Source organism: Babylonia areolata, chromosome 1 (genome assembly GCF_041734735.1).
Source record: "Babylonia areolata isolate BAREFJ2019XMU chromosome 1, ASM4173473v1, whole genome shotgun sequence".
NCBI classification, from domain to species: domain Eukaryota; kingdom Metazoa; phylum Mollusca; class Gastropoda; order Neogastropoda; family Buccinidae; genus Babylonia; species Babylonia areolata.
The window spans coordinates 11,347,599-11,370,846 of NC_134876.1; the positions used below are offsets into that span (position 1 = coordinate 11,347,599).

The 23,248-nt window shown below is 43.1% G+C and overlaps 1 protein-coding gene across 1 annotated transcript in view; it reads right to left on the reverse strand.

Moving 5' to 3' along the window:
• LOC143290915 (cadherin EGF LAG seven-pass G-type receptor 1-like) overlaps positions 1-23,248 on the reverse strand; it is a 90,431-nt gene that overhangs the window by 35,700 nt on the left and 31,483 nt on the right. Inside the window, exons 3-9 of the mRNA XM_076600478.1 lie at positions 20,789-21,091; positions 17,428-17,577; positions 15,601-15,772; positions 14,555-14,619; positions 11,253-11,387; positions 2,836-2,945; positions 2,151-2,303 (exon numbers count right to left, since the gene is read on the reverse strand). Of these exons, the coding sequence (XP_076456593.1) occupies positions 2,151-2,303; positions 2,836-2,945; positions 11,253-11,387; positions 14,555-14,619; positions 15,601-15,772; positions 17,428-17,577; positions 20,789-21,091 (1,088 nt within the window). The remainder of the gene's footprint in view (positions 1-2,150; positions 2,304-2,835; positions 2,946-11,252; positions 11,388-14,554; positions 14,620-15,600; positions 15,773-17,427; positions 17,578-20,788; positions 21,092-23,248) is intronic.

The window sequence follows — 23,248 nt, forward strand, 5'->3', positions numbered from 1 at the left end:
TGATAATTACACTGATAATTACGTCGGAGAAGAACAGAAAATCAAGTTTAAATTCAGACTTTTCATAAAGGAGCAAATCTTTCTTTCGCAAATGACAATAGTTAAATTTAGTTCTGGGGCTATTAAATGGGATGTTTAGAATAAACATGATTTCGAACGAATGTCTAGTTTCACCACAGCGTTAAAACAAAGAAGGACAACATACACATAAAAACACACCAACTGCTACAGTCCTTCTCCTTTGCTCTGAAGGAAATCTTTAGAAGTAGATTCCTCTTTGCACTTCCCCACGTCTCTCTCTCTTGCATTCCTCTGTTCTCTTTTTCTCCCCGTTTATCTCTCTGTTTCGAATTCGTAGGCCTTGGTGCTTTGTCTGCGTCTCTTTGTCTGCATCTCTATATTGCACTCTCCTGTCTTCTTCTTCCCTGTCGCTGTGTCTGGGTCCCTGTTTCTGTGTCTGCAAGTGTCTCTGCACTGTATTCTTCAATCCGCTCCCGTCTGTCTGTCTCTCTTTGTCCCACGTTCTCCTCTCATCTGTCTTCGTCTCCTGTTTCCTTCAACTTCAATCCTTGTCTGTGTGTCTGTTTCTGTGAGTGAGTGTATCGATGTTCCTGTCTCTGTGTATCTGTGTCTGTGTTATGTATTTGTGTTCTTGTGTTCTTCTATGTGTCTGCGTCTTTGTGCATCTGTGTGCATGTGTCACTGTCAGCCTGCCTCTCCCTGTTTCGTATTCTCCATCTCCTGATGGGTTTTTCTGTCACCCTCTTCCTTCTGCTCCTGTCTGTCTCCCAGACTGAGCACCAGTGGGTATGATCCACGGAGAAATGGGTCTTGATCCTATGTCAGCAATCCGCGGCCAGCAGAAAGATGTCTCTCTCTCTCTCTCTCACATGATGCCAGGCGGCCACAGGGATCCCTCTCCTGCGGAATTTCCTGCTGGATCTGGTCTCTTTGTCGAGTGCTCTCCGGAGCTAATCTCCTGGCAATGGGAGCCGAATGATTGGCAGCCGTTTCTTCTCAGGATACAACTCCAGCACCACGCACCATCCCCTCCACCCCCCTGCCCTCAATCCATCTGTCCAGATTTCTTTTTCTTTTTTTTTCACTTGAAGTTATGTGTTAACCGTCAATGTTAAATTGAGCCTTGCCTCGTCCCAGTTTTAACACTTTCTCCAACAGCTTCCAAGCAAAGAGACTTGGACTTGCTTTGTATTAAAAAGTTATATCTAGAATACCATTGCTCGTGTGTTTAAAAACACAGCATTTCACAGTTCTTTCTTTTTCTTTTTTTAGTGATTCTGGACTGAACTGACATATAGCAATATTTGTTATATACTTTTGGTTAAGTCTGTTCAGTTTTATTTTGTTTTGTCTTTGTAATTGTTGAAAGCGTAATGTGTGATTTGAAACAGGTCTGGTGCTTTTTCGTATCGATATGATTGGTGGCAATCGCGCGCGCGCACACACACACAGACACACACGCACACACACAGTCAGAAGATGAACTCAGTACATGATTCTTGTTTGTTTCGTTACGAGCAGGGGCCATTGCATTGTTGTCAGTACACACACACACACACACACACACACACACACACACACAGAGGGGGAGAGAGAGGTGGGTGGGAGAGTCAGAACGTGATTCTTGTTTATTTCGATGTGAGTATGGGACATTGTTTCGCTGTTAGAGTGTGTGTGTGTGAGAGAGAGAGAGAGAGAGAGAGAGAGAGAGAGAGAGAGAGAGAGAGAGAGAGAGAGTAGAAGGTAAACACGTAATTCTCTTTTACATCACACCCACACCAACACACAAACACGACTGGACCTTACAATGGATGTGTCACTTCAAGGCCTAACCACGGCGTTCCGTTTAAGCAAAGGTCGGGTATTTGCTCTTTCTTTTTTTTTTAAAATTTATTTTATCTTATTTCATTTTTTATTTGTTCACTTATTCGTTCATTTGTTTTGTATGCATCGGTTGTGGTGTAGTGTACATGGGTCAGTCCTGCACGCTCTGACACCACCTTGAAAATGAAAATGTATATTGTGTCACCTGTATCTTTACCAGGGTGGTCAGCGGGTCTATTACACACACACACACACACACACACACACACACACACACACACACACGACAGTGGCTGTGTCATCACCTGTGTCTCCACCAGAATGGCCAGCAGATCAATGACTGTGGCCACATCGATGGGGTTGACGTAGGTGTGGTCCTCCGTGTGGTTCAGCAGTCTCTCCGCCATCCTCAGCACCTCCATCTGGTCCAGACCCCCTCCCACACCCAGTTGCTGGAACTGACAGCACACAGCACCACGTGGAACGATGATGATGATGATGATGATGATGGTAATGTCAGTATATCAATGATGATGGTGGCGATGATGGTGATTATAATGTGTGTTGATGATGATGGTAATAATGATACTACTGCGACTGCTGCTACGAATACAACTGGAGAGAGAGAGAGAGAGAGAGAGAGAGAGAGAGAGAGACAGACAGACAGACAGACAGAATGCCTGACAGACTGACAGGCAAACACAGACAGGGACGCGGGCAGACAGACAACCAGCCAGCGTGACAAATACAAGAAAAGAGACAATGAGCTAGCGAGCGAGCGAGAGACAGAGAGAAAGAGAGACAGCCAGATAGAAATCCTGACAAACACAGACAGGGACACAGGCAGACAGACAACCAGTCAAATATGAAAATCAGAGAGAGAGAGAGAGAGAGAGAGAGAGAGAGAGAGAGAGAAGCGTACAAAACAGACTCAAACAGAACCAGACACAGACAGAGAGATGACAACAATGGACTGTCACATATACCCACTTTGATCTTAAGGTCCAACAAGTCCTCGGTGATGCAGTCATCAATGTACGGCTCCTGCCATATACCATCATTGTCGTTAGCTTGCAGCAAGCACGAGCGTGTGGCGAACCCTGAAAGGCAAAGGCTACCTTTTTGTTGATCTTGTTCTTGTTCTCAGCAAGACCATGGAGCACATACTATCACTCTTCGCCTCTTTTTGGCGCTCTATTCTGGTCTTTCTTCACTGGTAAAACAACAACATAACAAATCACACCAGGGTGGAGTGAAGAAGACTGGGAGTAAAGTACCTTTCCCAAGGGCACAACACAATACCAAAACGAAGTCTCGATCACTGATGAACACGGAATCAGAACTCAAACGCGTAGGCTAACCGCTTCTGCCACGACGGCGCGTTCTGATGTGAAGGAGAAGGGTGAAAAACGGACTTTGGGGGAAGAAAACCAACACCCAGTGAGGTGGCAGCCAAATGGGAAAAGTGACAAGTCAAGTGGGCGACGAGAGCACACCGCGGATAGCAACGGGACACAGCAAAACCCTTCTCCGTCTTCGTTTCAGTTCCAATATCGGGAATGAATTACGGGATAAGATGTCCGAATCCAACGACGCAGAGAACTTCCTTGAGTGGGAAAGAAAGTTTGAGATTGGATTTTAATTTAATCAGGCATGAAGCTTCATTGCGCGCGCGCGCACGCGCGTGTGTGTGTGTGTAGGGAGTGATTTGCATGGATGTGTGGGATGGACATACCTGCCATGAAAATGGGAGAAAAGGCGGGATACACTTATGATGGTTTCAGTTTCAGTTTCAGTAGCTCAAGGAGGCGTCACTGCGTTCGGACAAAACCATATACGCTACACCACATCTGCCAAGCAGATGCCTGACCAGCAGCGTAACCCAACGCGCTTAGTCAGGCCTTGAGAAAAACCAAAACAAAACAAAACAACCCCCCCCCCCCAAAAAAAAAACCAAAACAAAACACCGGGGGAATAAATAATAGATAAGCTTGCATAAATAAATAAATAAATAATTATAATATAGAAAAAGGTAGTAGTTATAATTTTACTTGTACAAGCACATATGAAAGCACAGTCAAATACATATAAACGTACATGAGCTCCAACACACACACACACATTACCTTGCACCTCCTCTACCCCCTCCTCCACACACTCATTTCTAGTCTACGTATCGCAGCTTCCACGGCACACACACACACACACACAAACTCACAGAGATGAACACTTACTTGTACAAGCACACACACATACGCCCATATCTCCCACCCCCAACCCCACACACGTACATACAAAGATATATATATATATATATATATATATATATATATATATATATATATATATATATATATATATATACGTTCCAATATCCTGTTGCTCCCACAGTGTAGGCATGCATGCACTCACATACCTCATCCTCTACCCCACCTCCCCCCGCACTCCCACCTCCCCTCACACACACACACACACACACACGTACACATATCTCTCCTGACACTTGTGTACACTTTCACTCTCGCGCATTCACAAACACACTCAAAAGCACAGACCCACACATACACACAAACACACACAGCCGCCACTGACTGGCCGCAAGAGGGATGGGAAAAGATCTCTGATGCCAAGAACGTGGCGTCTAGTGTGTTGCTCAGTCTATTGTATTTGGAAAGGCCCACAGAGACTCTGTTCCGTTTTGAAGAAATTTGCGCAATGTTGGTTTGGAAATGATGCCGATATTTGTTTGATTTGCAAAGCATCGTGCTCTACCTTTCATGTTAGACTTGCGGCCGCTCCCTCTCTCTGCTTCTATTTCTTTGAGGCGATCGATGGTGTGATGGCCTTGTACCTGTTCTTTTTGGTATTCTTTGACTTTTCTGAGGATTTCCGATTTTCCTAGATGTAGGCCGCTCGTTGGTGTTGCGTTACCAGCAAGTCTGTCAGCTCGCTCATTTCTCTTAACACCTGCATGTCCCGGGCAGTATGACCATGTGAGTTTTTTAATCTGAAAGTTGCGCATTGCGTTATGCCACTCTGGGCTTCCCATTCCGAGATGATGGAGAAGCAATAACTGGACTAAATTAAAAGACAGGTACATGACATTACAGTGCATGCAGGACACCAAAGAATCATAGACTTGGATTAAGAAAAGAAGAAGAAGAAGAAGAAGAAAGACTGGCTCGATTCAATTTGCATTTGTTGCCCAACCGTATCAGATCTAAAAATACGTAAACAATCACCCTGTTTCAAAGGAAACTTAGCGATGAAAAAATCTGCATATAACCGAAAAAGACAAAGCTACAGAGTCGAGAGGTCTGCCTCAAACAAAGTAATGGTCAAATTGAAATGAAAGGTTCCGCCAGTTTCAGTTTCACTTTAACCGAGGTGTCAAAACGTTCGGACACATTCATATACGGTACACTATATCTGCTTCAAAAGAAACTTAATGATAAATAAAAAATTCTGCACATTCCGCAAAGGAACGAAAGATCGTCTCTAATAATGTAACATCATGGGAAGACTGTTGATGGAGTCAGCACGACACAGGAATGGTGTGGACTGATGTCAGTCCATGGGACATGAACTACTGAGAGGCTGTCGCTGGGCACACACTGTGGATCTTCTCACCTTTCAGATGAGGAGAATGAACATGACAAGTGCGACCACGAAACATAATAATAATAATGGTATTTATATAGCGCTGGATCTTGTGCAGAGACAAATCAAAGCGCTTTCGCACCAGTCATTCACACGCATGCATAACTCTAAAACTGTAGAAACTAAAGACAAGGAAGGGCAGGCAAGGGAGGCTATTTTGGGAAGAGGTGGGTTTTAAGGCCAGACTTGAAAGAGCTGAGTGTGGAGACTTGACGAAACGAAAAAGGAAGTTCATTCCAATTGCAAGGTCCAGAGACAGAGAAAGAACGGCGGCCAACAGTCGAGTGTTTGAATCTGGGTATGCGTAAACAGAGTGGATCCGAAGCCGATCGTAGTGAGCGAGATGGAGTGTAGAGGTGAAGGCAGCCGCAGAGATAGGAAGGGGCAGTTTTGTGAATGCATCTATAACATAGAGTGCTGATCGTGTACTTTATTCAAGCCGTATTGAACAGTTTCCTCCTCCGATTCCTTTCAATTCCGTCAAAAACAGACTTTACTGTCCGCTTCAAACAAGCAAATCGGAATATTTGCATTTGGCTCGCGTTTGTGAACTTTGAGGCAGTCCGCTTCGTTTAGCAGACCTGAAGACACATATTTTCTCTTCATTTTTTTCAGAAATGTTTACAGCTCATCGTGCATGTGGCCACCTGTTGCTCTGACAGATTTGGAGACGGCTCCACCCTCTCTGTCTCTCTGATTATATCCCTCTTATTCTTCTTTTGATATGAAATGTCGAAAATGTTCATCATTATTCATATATTCATGATTTATACTGTGTAATGCTGTTTTGACATAATTGTTTATTCTTATTTTCTTTCTTGTTGCTTTCTTTCTTTTCTTTCGATTCCCCCTTTCGTTCGGGATGAATGAAAAAAAAGCAATATCTTGCTCACTCCATTACCATCTGAAAAAAATTCAGTCAATTCAATCAAATTGTCTCTCTGTCTCTGTCTCTCCATGGTGCCACAAGATACCCAGAAGGCTCTGTGTGCTCTGTCCTCAAATCCCCACATAATTGACAGTCTGTGGTACATCACACCAATCCCTTCCATCACAGACCTGGGGTGGGTTGTGTGAGAGATCTTAGCAGGAGCCGAGTTTGCTTAGCGTTAAGAATTTCCCCAACTATATAGAATTAGTGTAGACTGAAGGCAGTTCTTGACGCCAATGCAACCCAGCCCTGGGCTTTTCACGACCCTTCAAGTTCAATATTTATAAACCGAACAGTGGGTTGTGTGACAGCAAGGTCCCGTGTTTGATTCCCCAGCTGTCACATGCTGACTTCGGGGACTGATCTTCTGTGGCTCGGGCCAGCCAGCATGGGGTGCCATGAGTAAACCTTTCTTTCCCCCCAGGTTCACACAGTTCCACGTTTCGTTCCATTTGAGGATGGTATCTGAGATCGGTGGCAGAATAGGTTAGGCACTGGACTTCTAGAAGATCCAATGTTCACCAATGATCAGGTTTAGAGGCCGCATTTTCGGCATGATGTTACGTCCTTGGGAAATGTACTTTACTCCGATTTTCCCCCCCACTCCATCGCGGCGTGAACGGGTACCTGACTTCGGTTGGGGAAGGAGCGAACTGGTGCCCGTATTTCTATACCGAACCCTAAATGCAGTGAATATGAATTCAATACGCAAAAGATTAAGGGACCTTTAACCATAACATTGTAACCCGATACCGATACACTGCACCATTCCCACCCGAAATTGGCTTGTTAATTCCTCCTACAGTTCACATGTGTACTTACTCTCCATGTTTGGCAAGTTATCACTTCAACTCACACTGCCTATAGCCTAGCTTAACCAAGGCTGAAAACACGTCATAAAAGAATCACTGAAAAATGAACCAAGCACTGTAAAGTTCGAGGGGAAAAATCAAGATACATTGGAAAGAATCAAAATTGATGTTAAATGAGTATTAAGATATTTTCTTAGTAAAATACTTTGAGATCTTTCGCTTATAAGAAACTGGACTAGATGTTATGCCACTATACCTGGTATCGTAGTGAGCAGACACACGTGTTCTGTTACTTCCCGATATTTTCATCATTGCCCATCATTCTGTGTGTTGTGAAATGTTTGTTTCAGACTCAACTATTTCTCTCCTCGCTTAACAAATTCGCGACCTTCTTTCTCTTCTGCAGAAATGATTTTTAAGAAGTCAGGGACTAAACGCTTGAACACAAGCTTGATAAAAAAAACCCACCACCAACAACAACATAAAAAGCACTTCTTTTGGCATCGTCATACATACTCTTCCATCGTCCATTCAACTCGGCTTTCAAAATATTCATATTTTCAGAAAATGGTATATTAGATTCTAACTTTACTCTGACTTCTCCATAAACAAATGCATAAAGAAAATACACGTCAATCAAATATCCTTTATTGATATATATATATATATATATATATATATATAAAGAATTAGAAGTCAGCTTCAAAGTGAAGTCCTGTAATAACTGGCTGTTCTTCTGTCATTCCAGCTCTTCAAACGGTTCACGCTGTTGCATCACATCTCATCATGTTTTAAATCCAAGAAAACAGCACCCCGGAGCCCTACTCCACATAGTACACTAGCTACCTTTTGGACAGTGTGCTAAATGCAAAATGTGTAGTGTGTTTCATCTTCTGAGATGAGTGCGTGCTTGGGTGGGTACTCAATTTATCCAATCGATAATGTCAATCTATGGTGGGTACTCAATTTATCCAAGCAATAATGTCAATCTATGGTGGGTACTCAATTTATCCAAGCAATAATGTCAATCTATGGTGGGTACTCAATTTATCCAAGCAATAATGTCAATCTATGGTGGGTACTCAATTTATCCAAGCGATAATGTCAATCTATGGTGGGTACTCATTTTATCCAAGCGATAATGTCAATCTATGGTGGGTACTCAATTTATCCAAGCAATAATGTCAATCTATATAATCCCCTGAGAGCATACGATCCAGGAACCTTACTGGTCCACACCCGGAAAGTTTGGGTAAGCATGGGTCCCCAAATGGAACAATAATGCCGAATCCAGTGCCACAGGCAGCATCAATACGAAGCTCATTAGATAATGTCCTGTGTAAGCTATATGAGAAGGAACGCAGACCAGAAAATCTATTGAGTCAACTGAAATAATTTCATTCCATCTCCATCGTTGTACATCATTCCATTCCGCACCAAAGCGAAGGAAATCGATAACATAAATACATATATGTACATACATTCTTATACAACCAGCACACAGACACAGACACAGACACACACACACACACACACACACACACACACACACATCCGCTTCAACTTCACACCATCGTATTTCATACCACCTAAATCACACCACAGCCCGATCCCGCTCCATCCCAGTTCACTCCAAACACACCATGCCATTCTGCTCCACACAGTGTAACTCCGATCCTGTTCAACTCATGCAATTTCACTCTGTACACTTCAACTCCATACCACCACACGACACACCATTCAGCCTCAACTACTGTCCTTCATCCACTCTTCTAAATTCTATTGCACCCCATTCATCTCCACTGCACTCGACGGATTTCATTCCCAGTTCATCCCACTCCACTGAATTCCAGTACATTCAACTCCATTCTACTGTACCCCATTTGACTCTATTTCACTCTATTTCACTCCTGACCATTTCACCACACTCTATTTCACTCCTGACCATTTTACTCCACTCCATTCCACTGCACCACATCCAGTTCCAGTCCACTCCATTTTATTCCGTTTCATTCCACTTCACCTCATCCAACTGCATTCCACTCTTTTCCATCCAATTCCAATTCGATCCTCTCCATTCCACTGTGCTGCATCAGTGTCGTCCGGAAATATCTGTCCATTGACGCAACATCTATACTTGTCGTTTCTCTCATTCTCTCTCGCCTTGACTACTGTAACTCTCTATTGTCTGGTTTGCCTGCTTTATCTATTCAGTCTCTTCAGCGCATACAAAACTCTGCTGCCCGACTCGTCCTCAGAAAGAAAAGATCTGAGCACATCACTCCTCTTTTGCAACATCTCCACTGGCTCCCTGTAGAGCCAGAATAAAGTATAAATAAAGAATAAAGAATAAAGTACAAGATCAGCATTCTATGTTATAAATGTATTCACAAATCTGCCCCTTCCTATCTCTGCGGCTGCCTTCACCTCTACACTCCATCTCGCTCACTACGATTGGCTTCGGATCCCCTCTGTCGCATACCCAGATTCAAACACTCGACTGTTGGCCGCCGTTCTTTCTCTGTCTATGGACCTTGCAATTGGAATGAACTTCCTCTTTCGCTTCGTCAAGTCTCCACACTCAGCTCTTCCAAGTCAGGCCTTAAAACCCACCTCTTCCCAAAACAGCCTCCCTTTCCTGCCTCTTCCTTGTCTTCAGTTTCTCCAGTTTAAGAGTGATCCATGCGTGTGAATCACTGGTGCGAAAGCGCTTTGATTTGTCTATGCACAAGATTCAGCGCTATATAAATACCATTATTATTATTATTACTTCAGTTCATTCCGCTATTTCCCCACTTCAGCCCACCCCATTGTTCTGCATTCCATTCGCCACAGTCTGCCCCATTGCAGTGCACACCATTCCACTGCACTTCACTCCATCGTGTGCACTCAGTTCCACTCCACTCCATTCCCCTGAACCTCAGTCCACTTCGTTCAACTTCAAGGTCAGGCATCTGCCCCCCCTTCCCCCCCTCCCTTTTTTTCAATACAACAGATGTGGTTTAGCGTATATGGATCGGTCTGCACGCTTTGTACACCTTCTTCAAACTGAAACAAACTTGTCCAGTTGTGGAAATTATGCCCATAGCATTTTCCAGAAAATGGTACCCATACATAAAAATGATTGAAGGCAACGAGGAGTAGGAAAGACAACCACGAATGTAACGTTCGTTCTTTTATTCATTTTTTATTTTCCTTTCATTATTTACTTTTTTTATGCAGTGCCTATGACTTTTTTATTTCTGTTTTTTTTTTCTCTGTATAAAAACAATGTTGTGTTGTTGTTTCCCTGATTTACAGTTTAAGTAATGCACAATAACAAATATTATTAATTACAAATATTAGTTTTGTATGTCTGTATGTATGTATTAAATGTTTAACTCGAATAAAAATATTTATTTGACAACAATAACAAAAAACAAAACAAACAAACAAAAAACAACAAAAAAACTTCACTACATTCCACCGCACCCCATTCTATTCTATTGCATTTCACCCCACACCATACCATCCCATTCTAGTGCACCCCACTTCGCTTCACGTGGAAATCACCATGGAGAGACACCTGGTGGTGCAATTTCAGTTTCTCAAGGAAGCGTCACTGCGTTCGGACAATTCCATATACGCCACACCACATCTGTTAGGCAGATGCCTGACCAGCAGCGTAACCTAACGCTCTTCGTCAGGCCTTGAGTGCATACTTATGTATTTGTGTACTTATCAGAGTGGATTTCTTCTGAAATAAATTACCACAGGACAACACTCTCGTTGCCATGTGTTCTTTTTCAGTGCGCTAAGTGCGTGCTGCACACAGGGACGTCGGTTTATCGTCTCATCCGAATGACCAGACGCCCCGTTTGATTTTCCAGTCAAACTTGGCAGAAAGGGCGAGAGCGAGAGCGGAATTCGAACCCACACCCTCACGGACTCTCAATATTATTGGCAGCTGAGCGTCTTAACGATATTACCACCTTCCTGCGTACAGTAGCAGTGAGTGAACTCACGTTGGACAAGGGTGGCGTTGTCGTGGTCCGGCTCCTTGCGCTGCTCAAAGCCCGGGCAAGGCACGCTGACGTTCTGAGCGGCCGGCTGTCGCCGCCAAACGATGTTCTCGTTGATCTCCTCGTTGCACTGGGCGCCTGGGGCAGGCAGCATGGCATGGGGTCACACACAGACATGCACGGGTGTATGTGCACACTCATATGTATATACATATACACATACACAAAACGCACATCTCTCTCTCTCTGTATATATATATATATATATATATATATATATATATAGTTTCAGTAGCTCAAGGAGGCGTCACAGCGTTCGGAAAATCCATATACGCTACACCACATCTGTCAAGCAGATGCCTGACCAGCAGCGTAACCCAACGCGCTTAGTCAGGCCTTGAGGAAAAAAAAAAGAAAAAAAAGGTGAATATATAATAGATAAGCTTACATAAATAAATAAATAATAATTATAATATAAAAAGGTAGTAATAATAATAATGATAAAATAATAATAATAAATAAATAGATAAACAAATAAGACAACAATGACAATATGTATATATGTATATATAAAATTATACTTCGAGTAAAAACAGAAAAAACAATACAACACTGAACAGTAATTACACCCTTTCATCAGATTTGAAACTCGGAAAAAGGGACCAAAGACATTATCAACCCTTCCTTTCGTATTTCTTACTCTTCTTCCTTTTCTTGTCCTCCCTTGTCCATCCAATCTCATCCTTCATTTTCTTCTGTTTTTTTTTCTTTCTTTTTTTTTTCTTCTTAATGTGTTTTTGTTGTTGTTCTTCTTCTTTGTCGTCTTTCTCTTTTCTCTGTACCTCGTTGGAAAAACAAGTTCTTCAAAAGGAACCACTGTTTAACAAGCATTCACTCAAAGGCCCTATCAATCGAACAGGCAAACAGAACGTTTCACAAAAAAAAGGCAAGAAACCAACACCACAAACAGGACATGAAAGCCAGGTCCAGACAGGCCACAGGCCTCTGACGCCTTTGCTCATATACTGAGTCATGACTTGTGAATAGTGAAGAGATAATGTTATGGTAATTCTTGGGGACGGATGGTGGAGGTAGCTGGCGTGGAGAGGACGGGGGAGACATATGGGTCGGGGTGGGGGATATTGGATCAGGACTCCCCCCCCCCCCCCCCTCCCTCGGAACGCCAGAACTGTAAGGACTTCATCTCCCTTCAGACAGCCATGACTCCCCCCTTGGAACCCCAGACCGACTTTCTGTCTGGGACAGACACCCAGGACTAAGCCCCTCAAACAAGCAGCCTTCACTGAACCAAGATCTAAGCCCGCCCGGAACAACTTGACCATTATGGGCGTGATCCAATAGATCGTTAAACTGCCGCAGAGGTTGAAGACTTTAGCATAACTGTATCGCATTGTGCTCCTTGATGCTTCACCTACAGCAGCTATCTCTGCCTGGAATCTCCCTCGGGAGAGTGTGGCGCCATGATACGGCGCCATCTTTTTATTCATGGTATTTTTTTTTCTGCCTGCATGAATAAATGAATTGTTATATGTGGAGTGAAGGCTGGGGATGTTGGCAAAAAATCCTGCTGTGTTGATCAGCAACGGGAAAAAAATGCGGCGGACTGACTGTTGAAGGTTTAGTTTCAGCGAAGTGTCCAGTGTCACCATCTCTCTCCTCCCCTCTCCTCCTCCAGCTATTCCTCCTCCCTCCCTCCAGTTCTAAACTGGTTGTCCCAGACGGAAATATCGCCTGGGGTGTACGTAGCTAACCAAGTAATCCCCTTTCGACACTCAGTCTAAAGGCCATCTGGTCGAAGGCCCGTGATCAAACATGACTTCTGGTCGAACGAACGTGGCCTATTCCACCAACGACAATTGACAAAAAAGCCAATATGTATAATTTGGGTTCATCTGTGGCTTTGTAAGTCTCTCTCTCTCTCTCTCTCTCTCTCTCTGTGTGTGTGTGTGTGTGTGTGTGTGTGTGTGTGTGTGTGTGTGTGTGTGTGTGTTATTAACAGATGGAATGGTGATGTTTTTCTTTCTTTTTTCAAACTGGGTATGCTTTGCCTTTTTCTGTGTGGTTTTTTATGTGGTGTGATATATCATGCTGATCGTTTTTGTGCCCTGTATCACATACTCCCAGTTGACCTTCTCAATCTGATATAATGAAATGACAGTGATACTAATTCTAATTCTAACCGGGCTCTCAACCACCAAGCCTCTGCTTCAACGCTTACAGTGAGGGGAGGGGAAAGAGGAGTACTGGATATGTCGGGAACATCCTAATGCATTAACCAGTGAGGGGGAAAACCTGGGAGACTCGTGTCGAAGGTTCAGTTCCAGCGGTGTCCAGCTACAACCTCTTCTTACTGCCCCCACCTCCCCCCCACCACACCTCATCCGCCACACCCCTACCCCAACCTCCCTCCCTCCCCATTCCTAATCTGGTTGTCCCAGACGGAAATATCGCCTGGGGCGTACGTAACCGTAACAAACCAGCTAATCCCCTGTCGATACTTTTGACACCCAGTCCAAAGGTCATCTGGTCGAAGGCACATGATGAAATATGACTTCTGGTTGAACGACGGACGACAACTGACCGAAAACCAACGTGTTGAACTTGTTTTTTTGTGTGTGTGGCTTTTTAAAGTTTGTTTGTTTGCTTGTGTGTGCACATGAGAGAGAGTGAGTGAGAGAGAGAGAGAGAGAGAGAGAGTATGTGTGTGTAAGTGTGTGTGTGTGTGCGTGTGTATGTGTATATGTGCGTGTGTGTGTGTGTATGTGTGTGTGTGTGTGTGAGAGAGAGAGAGAAAGAGAGAGAGAGAGAGAGAGAGAGTATGTGCGTGTAAGTGTGTGTGTGTGTGTGTATGTGTATATGTGCGTGTGTGTGTGTGTGTGTGTGTGAGAGAGAGAGAGAGAGAGTATGTGTGTGTAAGTGTGTGTGTGTGTATATGTGTATATGTGCGTGTGTGTGTGTGTGTATGTGTGTGTGTGTGTGAGAGAGAGAGAGAGAGAGAGAGAGAGAGAGAGAGAGAGAGAGAGAGAGAGAGAGAGGAACGAAAGTTCACGCAGTTTTGCTGTACGTTGCTCCAGTAAATCATTGTTTAACATACAGTTTTTGTTGTAGAGCTCCGGGGTTCTACTTCCAGTATATTTCGTCTGTTGATCTTTATTTTTTTTCCGATGAAATTAAAACAACAACAACACACAACAACAACATAACTACATATTATTTTTTTATAGACGTAAACGTAGCTCGACAGAAAGTCACACACACACACACACACACACACACACTCCTACCGATTCGTTCACTGCATGATTTGTCACATGTGACTCCAGCATCTTTTTCTGTAAAACACGTGAAACTGTCGGCACCTGGAAAGAAGAGCACAAGATACAGAGAGAGAAAATTAATGAATATCATAAAAATAATAACAACAAAAGTATTAATAATAATGATGATGATGATGATGATAATAATAATGATGATGATGATTATTATAATAATGAAGAAGAAGAAGAAGAAGAATGTGCATTTCTGCAGCGCTTACCCTGCCGCTGTAAGCGCATTTAACATAATACATGTCCTATGAGTAAGCCAAAGAAAAAAAAAATCTTTAGATGCAAACTTGCTAAAAACAACAACAAAAAAACACACACCAAAAACCAACAACCCCAAACCTCAAACTATTCATCAAACAGCACAACATCTCTCACAACTCACATATCCCCCCCCCCCCCAGCTCACCTCCACGCCACACACGCATCAACCTGCAGCTTCAAGTTCAAAGAAAAACCGCCACCGTTATTGCGCGGCGGACAGTGGAAGGCGTCAAGATAATCGTTGAACGCCTTCGGGGGCTCTTTCCTTTCTTCGAAGACTTGTTGTCGTGTCCGGCTATGACCATCAGAACAGTAGAGTGGGCAACTGCTGTTCCGACTATTTGGGCTAGTATTTGATTATAGTGGAGAGTGTCTTGCCCAAGTACATCCCCACTCTCTCGGCCATGAGGGTTTTAGGACAGTCGGCGTTGGGATGGTTCCCAAAGGCCAACCAGCCCACAAGGCTGCAGCACTAAGAGCCAGTGCAATTTTGCCTCCTAGTTTGAGAGTCATAATCTTTCACAAAAGACTAACCTGTAGATGATTTCCCATTGACTGGAGAAACCACAGATAATACAACTCTCACTTTGCTGTTGGCCCATATGTAAACTTATGTCAATCTGTGATATAAGCCGAGTGCTGACTCATAGTATTCAGACAAATGATTCACCGACGCCGTATCATGCTTTAGCTACCTACACCCCATATAACTTTAACGTTAGCCTGACAGGGTGCCAGAGGACTCACTGAAGATGCCGGAGGGCCACCTCATCCTGAGCGCACCCCGGGTGCCTGCCCTGAACTCCACCCACTGCACGGCGTTGCCGCAGTACTGGAAGGTGCAGCTGGAGGCCAGGTAGGACACCTCGTTGGCCGGCAGGATGAAGTCCCAGATGTTGAAGTGAGATAGGTCACCTGGCACACAGGGGGTGGGGGCGGGGGTGGGGGGGGGGGGGAGAAACAACAATGATAAACACAGGGGAGAGATGATTGATAGCGTGTTGTTTCAAGGGCGACATGTCACGCACACACACACACACACACTCACATAGACACACAGACAGATAGACACACACGCGGAATGCTTGTTTAGTTGTCACATTGCACTTGTTTTCCTCCAGAAACTTTTTTGTGCGAATTTATTCTTTGGTAAGAACTATATGTGTACACACACACACACACATACATATATGTATTTGTGGTAAGACCCTTGACATCCCACATTTTTTGCTCGAATGTCCTGATACACATTTACATTTCAAACCCCTTCATGATATGATTACATCCTTTAATCTTCCACTCGCCATGTCCAGCGTTTTTCACCCTGGCAAAGAAAATGGTTGGTCTCTGACAAAAACCGCAGTTGACCTAATTAAAAGCCATCCAATTGGTCGGTTTTTCTAATTTGTTTCATCCCCCTTCTTTTTTTTATGCTGCAGAGGTTCCCCTCTGTTTTATTTAATCCAAAGTAGTGTTTCGTTTTGGGTGATAGCGTCAGATTTACTTGTAGAGCAAAGTTCCCATTATTCTAATTAGTGGAACTGTTCGACCCTAACATGTAATATGTCGTCTTGATTACATTACGAAACCTTAATTTGATGAGAAAGAGTGAGAGACAGTGTGAGTGTGTGTGTGAGTGAGTGGGCAGGGGAATGAGGTGGGGAAATTATAATGGGCGTTTGTGTGCATGCATGGATGTATGTAGGGAGAGGGTGGGGGAGACACGTATGTGAGTATGTGTGTGCGTTAGAATATTTTTTGAGATAATGATATTAATGAAATTTGGTAAAGTGATTTGTTAAATATGTTCTTTTTTAAAAATACCTTCCCTCAAATCAGAATTTCCTTGTGTTGCTCAGTTAATAGTTTATTCAAATGGTTGCGAAAATGTCCGTACAACAAACAGTTAATCTGACAATAAATGGTTTCAGTCAGTCAGTCAGTCAGTGTGTGTGTGTGTGTGTGTGTGTGTGTGTGTGTGCGTGTGTGTGTGTGTGTGTGTGTGTACATATATAGTTCTTACCAAAGAATAAATTCGCACAAAAAAGTTTCTGGAGGAAAACAAGTACAATGTGACAACTAAACAAGGATTCCGCTTAAAAAAATTGTTGCAAAGATGTTTAAAGAAAAAAAACTACAAAAAAACTAAGGTAATCATAAATGACAAAATACAATGAGGAAAGAGGAAATGAAAATCAGGAGGAGAATGCGAGCCATTCAAAAAGATAGAAACCGTAGGCGAGAGGCCGAGGGAGGTAGCGGAAGCCAATGAATTGTATGCCTGATATGAGTGCAGTTTCGTCGCCAATGGACTCCTCGGGATATCGACAGTGTTAGCGAACTATCATCTTCTATAGCAAGTGATCGAGAGACACCAGTTCTAGTTTGGCGCTGATCTGAATCTCCCTGTGTGTCCCAGAGATAACTGACACCGACGCACACATACACTGAGTCTCTTTTGTCTTCCACCTCTTTCTTCACCCCCTCACCCCCACCTTCCTTCTCCAGCCCTCCCTCTCCCCCCTCCCCCCACCCCTCCCGAATTCCCCATCCCCCGACCAAACAATCACCTTCAAGCGCATAGCTGACGTCAAAGAGGACCCCGGGGCGTGAGGACTGCCCCAGAACAAACTCTCCCCCTGAGGGGATTCTGTCCTGCCGACCTCGCAGTGATCCCTGGTCCACACGTACCCCGTTCTTGAACAGCTGCCACGTCTTGTCTGAAGACAGAGGATGTGTGTGTGTGTGTGTGTGTGTGTGTGTGTGTGTGTGTGTGTGTGTGTGTTAGTGTGTGGATACGCATATATATATATATATATATATATACATTATTATATATATGTGTATATATATATATATATATATATATATATATATGTGTGTGTGTGTGTGTGTGTGTGTATTTACAAACTTGTGTTAAAATAGGTGTATGAATGGATGGATTCATACATATGATGCGTTCTGTTTGTAAGTAAAATGAAAACAACACGAAAAGAAGAAAAAAACGACAACAACAACAACAAAAAACAAGAGAGGCAAGGCCTTCAACTCACTTGTGCTACACTTAAAAAAAAAAATCCAAGCTTTTTATGTATTGAGTATAATTTCAAAATGTAATGTTTAAGATGAGAAAGATCAGTTTAAAGCAAATTAACTCCCCTAGCATTAATAACAGAGTAATTTCCCTTTTATACTATCTGCACCAAAACGTTTGCAAAATAAATAAAAAATTCCATGCTTAGCAAAAGAAGTTCCTGTTTGAACAAAAAATGATAATAATGACTGCTCTTGTTGTTGGGTCAGAATATCAGATCAAAGTGCCAAGTTTAGAGAATGCAAAAAATATAAATATAACAGTAAATGCAGTTTGCATATAATTAGGCTTCATTTTTTATTTTTTTGTGCCCATCCCAGAGGTGCAATATTGTTTTAAACAAGATGACTGGAAAGAACTGAATTTTTCCTATTTTTATGCCTAATTTGGTGTCAACTGACAAAGTATTTGCAGAGAAAATGTCAATGTTAAAGTTTACCACGGACACACAGACACACACACAGGCAACCGAACACCGGGTTAAAACATAGACTCACTTTGTTTACACAAGTGAGTCAAAAACCCAATGAAAAACAAACAAGTATACACAGCAATACAACAACAACTCTGCAGTGGTGAAGGTTCAATGGTTCAGTATGAGAGAATGGCCAACCTAACGTCGATAGCCAACTAACCCAACGATGATTTTTCTTACGTATCACTGGTTGGGTGTTTACATTTCCGCTCGTGGTGAGGTCCTCCTGCCAAAGTCTTCAGTGTCGACAGATTCAAGCGGAAACAATCAATGAAGAGACTAAGGGCGGACTCCTCCTCTCCAGAAGCAGATTCTTTCATTCAGACTCCGTGGCGAAGCGATCATGTTCTATTTCGCATCCAGCGTATTTTAAATTAGAACATGTACCACTAAATAGCACTGACGTGACTCAGCAGGTGTGTGGCCTCTTGACGGCCTAACAAACAATCGATAGCTCCCTGTGGACTGTCGGCGCTGGGATGTGGATGAGTGGAGTGTGAGTAATGCCACTGAAACGGTGCAGACGACAGGGCAGCAGAAAAAAAGGAAAAAAAAAAGCAAAAGCAGAAGCCAAAAAGCGACAGTCACAGAAAGGGGCAGGGGAAGGAGAGAGAGGAGAGAGAGAGAGAGAGAGAGAGCAGGCAGACAGAGACGGGTCAAGTGAGACAGAGAGAGAGACAGAGACGAAGTGCCAGAGAAAGAAATATCTGCGAATGTACCTTCTAGAATGTGCCTCTGATAATGGGTGGCGTTGAATATTTGAGCAATGAGCTGTAAAAATCACTGAACCGAAAAAACACCACCCCACCCAAAAAACAAACACAACAACAACAACAATAACAACAACAAAACGTCGGCAGGCATGGAAGTGCACAGTACCGTGTAAGAGCAGAACGAAAAAAGCTTCATGAAAATGCATGCGCTGCCACCTCGACGACCCAACAAGCGAACACACTCACATTTTCCCATTAATGAACAATGAAAGTGGCAGATTTATTGGGACACTGTAAGGTCGATGGGTATTCAGCACATCGCAATCGGAGACTGGTTCACACTTCATGACGGGGAATTGATCGTTCTGGTACTCTCACAGGATGCACGTGTTGCACACACACACACACACACACACACACACACACACACACACACACTGTTCAGTTTACACTTTAAATCATTGAACTGCGTATCCACTGAATTAGAACTTGAGAGATTCGTGTCATGATCCTGCGTCTGTGGAGGGAGGGGATGATAGACAAAGATCTATACTAAAGATAGATCGATAGATAGATGAAATATATATATCTTATAGTCAGATGGGTAGATCAGACAGGAGAGAGTCAGACACACAGACAGAGACAAAGAGAATAGACACAGAAAGAAATGCTTGGCGACTGGCTGCTCACAGAGGAGATCAGGCTTTGGAGGAGCGGTGACTTCAGGACCTCGACCAGAATGGTCAATGCCACAATGATTAAGCCTTATGTACACGAAAGTGTGTCTTCACAAGTGACTGAGAACGTTGATGTTTTTGACTTTTTGCATTCATTAACAGTTGTTTCGCTTGTCAGTTTAACGACTTCTCTTTTACGAAGTCCTTTAAGTATTATCCTGTAATTGTATTTAGAATTTTTTTTCTTTTTTCTTTTTATCAAATTTCACCCACATTTCACCCTCATTTGTCCCACTTTCCCCCAACCCTCCATTCACTCACATCTCCCACCCCTTCTAAGCGATAATACTCAAATGTATTCATAAATACTTTAACAAAATGTCTTCAATCACCGATCTGTGTGACGGGACATTAAACAAAATTCCTCCTCCCCTCAATGCCACAAAGAGAGGAGTTGACACCTATCATGTGGTGTTGTGTGCCCACAGTGTGGCCGCATGTGTGCGTCTGTCTCTGGCCTGCGTTCTCATCTCTGGAGTTACTGATGTTTTCATCGCTCGCGGTGGACTTCCATGATGATGATGGAAAGTCTTATTGCCGGCGACATATAATCTCAGTCACTAAACGAAAGGTTTGCCACAGAACAGCTATTTACTCCATCGGTATTTCTGTGTTAACAACATCTTCTGGCACAATACCATGCAATTCACCACCTGACTTTCAAATGACTTTTGCTATGAGTTTCAGTTTCAAGGATGTGTCGAAACAGGCAGACTGGTCCACATACACTACTCCGCATTTGTTGAAAAAAAAGAGAGCAGATGCCTGACCTTAGCACATCTTAAGCCCAACGAGCTGGTCAGGCTTTGACATTCTTACCCCACGTTTGTGTGAAACATTAGCCTAAAATGAAATTGAAACCAGCACAGCGTTAATCAACCCCTCGCCCCACTGTCCCCCAAGTGAACTCACCCAGCGAGGACCAGGTCCAGGCCACGTGCACCAGCTCGTGCGCAATGAGCTCGCCCACCGTCTCCTTCCTCTCCCCCCAGATCTCGAAGCTCAGCTTGGGCCCGCTCATGAAGCGCATCAGGTTGACCTTGTCGCCGTGCTTGTAGGACAGGACCGTGCCGGGGTGCTGGGGGTTGCTGACGTTCAGCCAGAAGGCCACCGTGAACTCCGCCAGCGACGGGAAGGCCCGGCCCAGCAACAGCGTGTAGCGAAGGGGGTCGTCCTCACTCACCTTGAACTCGAAGCGGGAGTCGATGGCGGATGCTGGGGACAGAATGAACAATGATCGATGCACTCAGCGCTCGTGAAAGAACCCACGGCAACAAGAGGGCTGTCCCTGGCAAAATTCTGAAGAAAAATCTACTCTTATATACGTGTGTGTGTGTGTGTGTGTGTGTGTGTGTGTGTGTGTGTGTGTGTGTGTGTGTGTGTGTGTGTGTGTGTGTGTGTGTGTGTGAGCGTGCGCGTGGCTGATGCTTGATTGAATGACACCAGGAACGAATGATGAATGTGTAAAAGCAGCTCTCAGTCTGTTCTAAACAGTTGGGCAGCCTGTTGTGCAAATGGCTCCGTGTATGTAAGGCGGTTAGTGTTTTGTCTCTGACCGAAGACTGGCGCAGCATGATTATCAAATAACATTAACAACACTAATAATCTGTGTCACTGTGTCCGTATCTTACTCTTGGCACAGTGCATTGAGCATTGAGCGGTAGCAGTCAGATACTCATAATAATTTGTGCCACTGAGGAACGTTTAAGTCGGAAACGTGCAGTCTACATCAACAGAAGCACCGTCTTGCTGAGTTCCTTTGATTCATTTCTTTTATTTAAGTCAACTGTTGTGTTGTTTTTGTATGTGAATCATCGCGGCTTTTCCTCTTAATCTAATGATCTGTAGCTGTTCAAATCAAATCAATCAAATCAAAAACACATGGAAATTAAGTTGTGCAATCACAGGCTCGTTGTAAACACTAGCATAAAATCATCATACGCAACATAAGAAGAGATTAAAACTACTCAAATAAGAATTCCCAGTTGCTGACGATAGACTAACCCCCCCCCTCCGCACACACACATACTCATGTTAAGACAATAGGGTACTGCACAACAATATTTACAAAAGAAAACATCCAACAAAAAAGGGTATATATTACTAAAAATGACATGCGCGCACGCACGTACACACACACACACACACGTTAAGACCATAAGGTATTGTACAACAATATATTAATAAAAACATCAAGGGAATAAATCGTATATGTAAGTAAAATGCACACACACACATACACATGGATGTAGGCACGTATGCATGCACATAACATATGTCACGCCAATAAAATTAGTACATTAGCATTAAGATACATGAAATCCAAGTAAAATAAGAAAATATTTAAAAATCACTTCCGATCACACACACAGAGAAATGCTTGCGCGCCCGTGCTCACCCGCTCAGTCCCACATAAACGCATGTTGCTGAGTATTTTATTTCTCGCAAAGCGTTCCCCTAAACAAAAACCATACTTCCCTCATATTGTGGGCTGGAAAAAACGTAAAACATTACGAAGATCCTATGTGTTTCGAACCTAAGATTTTCTGCATACTTATAAAGACGAACTGACGTGGACACAAAAGGGCATCCAGCTGTTGTGATGATGGCATGGCTCGAAGAAAGAGTTCGTGACTGCTTCTGTTTATATGCTTTCTCTTTTCTATGACACACTCACGCTGCACGTGGCATGTAGCGTCAACCCAACAAGACTTTTTTTCTGTAGAACAAGTCGAGGTGAAATCGTTTTAGAATTCTAAGCCATACTTTTTTTTTTTTTTACACAAAAAAATGAAGTACTGATAAAACTTTTGGACTGAATTATTTTTTTTCCAGATGATTTGTATTGCACATGATACAGATTCAACTGTCAATGTTTATAACTATACTTATAAAAGAACTACTCTAAACAAGATCACACCAGTAACATGTGTCCTGCCAGTGTGTGTTTGGAATTATTCACTGATCGTTAGAATGCATGAATTACCCAAAGTACATCTAAATCTCAGAAGGCGCTTGCGAATGTTCGAAAATTTTATCTAGATAGATAGATAGATAGATAGATAGATGTATACATATTACTGAATGACATCTCATGAAACAAATTCACTCGGTGTAACTTGGTTTCTATGTTTCATTTTGCGTGAGACTAGCAGACTGTTTGTTGTGACATTTTACGACGAAGATATAAATAGCAGCATCAAGTGCAAACGCCTATGCTTATTTATGATAAAATAAAGAAAACACCATTCACTCAACTTGCAAAACTTGAGAGAAAAAAAATAGAAAGAAAAAAAAAGGAAAGAAAATCAGGACAGTATTATCCAGGACATTGCAAATATCAGATTTGGAGTGGATTTTCTGAGATGGCCA